The following is a 1,053-nucleotide window of genomic DNA, read 5'->3' as shown; positions in this document are numbered from 1 at the left end:
CACAGGTCCCTGAGTGAGAGGTTTGTCGTGGAAATTAGAAGGATGTGTTTCTTTTTTTCCGCAGGCCGCAGTGACGATGGCGGGGGAGGTCGGGGGGTGAACTACTGAGACAAGTAACGCAGCCCCCCTCTGCAATGGCTACAGATTACCCCCCACCAACGCCACCCCACCCCCCTCCCCACCACCCCCCAATCCCCGTTCCCCACACCCGCACCCCCCCTCCATAGTCACCAGATTGGGGATCCTTGGGCCCCGACTCTGTATCAACCCCACCCCCCCACAGCCTCCGCCTCCCCCTCCCACTCCCCCACATCCACATCCCCCGAGGCGTCCCTCTCTTTGCAGTTCAGTCCTGGGTGCCCACCCCCTCCTAGATGCCCGCTTGCGCCTGGGCGTTGGGTGTTCTTTGGGCCTGGGAGCCTCCAGCCTGCTCCCTGTCCTGAAGGTTCTGGGCGCTCCTGTTGCCGACGGGGCCTTTCCTCAAGGGTGCGGCCTCCAGGCCGCTGCCCGGTTCGCCCCCCGCCTCATCCGGGCCTCCCCCTCGCACCTTCCTCCGGGATCTCAGCCGCTGGGACCAGGGGTAGACAGCGAAGATCACCAGCACCGCGATGGACAGGACGAAGAGCACGCTGACCACCACCAGCTCACTCCAGTAGGTCTTCACGGCGGTGTCCATCTGCGACTGCTGACCCTCGCTGGACGTCAGCACGGCCGACTGGCTGACCTGCAGCGAATAGCTGACCAGGAGGGCCCTGTACTGGTTCTCCGTGGCCCAGCACTGCCACAGGCCCTGGCGCTCTGGGCTGGCGACAAAGCTCAGGACGGTGCCCTGGCGAGTCAAACCCGGCATGGTTGCTGCGTCCTGCCTTTCATACGTCCAGCTCGTCCGCGCCAGGTTGGAGCTGGCCTGGCACTGCAGGGTGACCAGGGAGTTGGAACAGACCGTCTTCAGAATGGGGCTCGCCGACGCTGTAAAACAAACAGGGAGAATTACAGAATCCCATTCGGCCCATCGAGTCTGCACCGACCGGAATCCCACCCTATCCCCGTAAC

General features: G+C 64.1%; 1 protein-coding gene across 1 annotated transcript in view; it reads right to left on the bottom strand.

Annotated features, from left to right (window-relative positions):
* Nucleotides 1–322: 322 nt before the first annotated feature.
* The window catches only part of LOC145339337 (semaphorin-4B-like), a 55,390-nt gene continuing 54,659 nt past the window's right edge, over nucleotides 323–1,053 (bottom strand). Inside the window, exon 15 of the mRNA XM_080183762.1 lies at nucleotides 323–969. Within this exon, the coding sequence (XP_080039888.1) occupies nucleotides 371–969 (599 nt within the window). The 3' untranslated portion in view covers nucleotides 323–370. The remainder of the gene's footprint in view (nucleotides 970–1,053) is intronic.

The sequence above is a fragment of the Carcharhinus amblyrhynchos genome, unplaced genomic scaffold (genome assembly GCF_965287045.1).
Source record: "Carcharhinus amblyrhynchos unplaced genomic scaffold, sCarAmb.v2.hapA scaffold_408, whole genome shotgun sequence".
Classification (NCBI taxonomy): Eukaryota; Metazoa; Chordata; class Chondrichthyes; order Carcharhiniformes; family Carcharhinidae; genus Carcharhinus; species Carcharhinus amblyrhynchos.
Note: the sequence above shows the minus strand (reverse complement) of the source record. Positions and strands in the feature narration are given on the sequence as shown.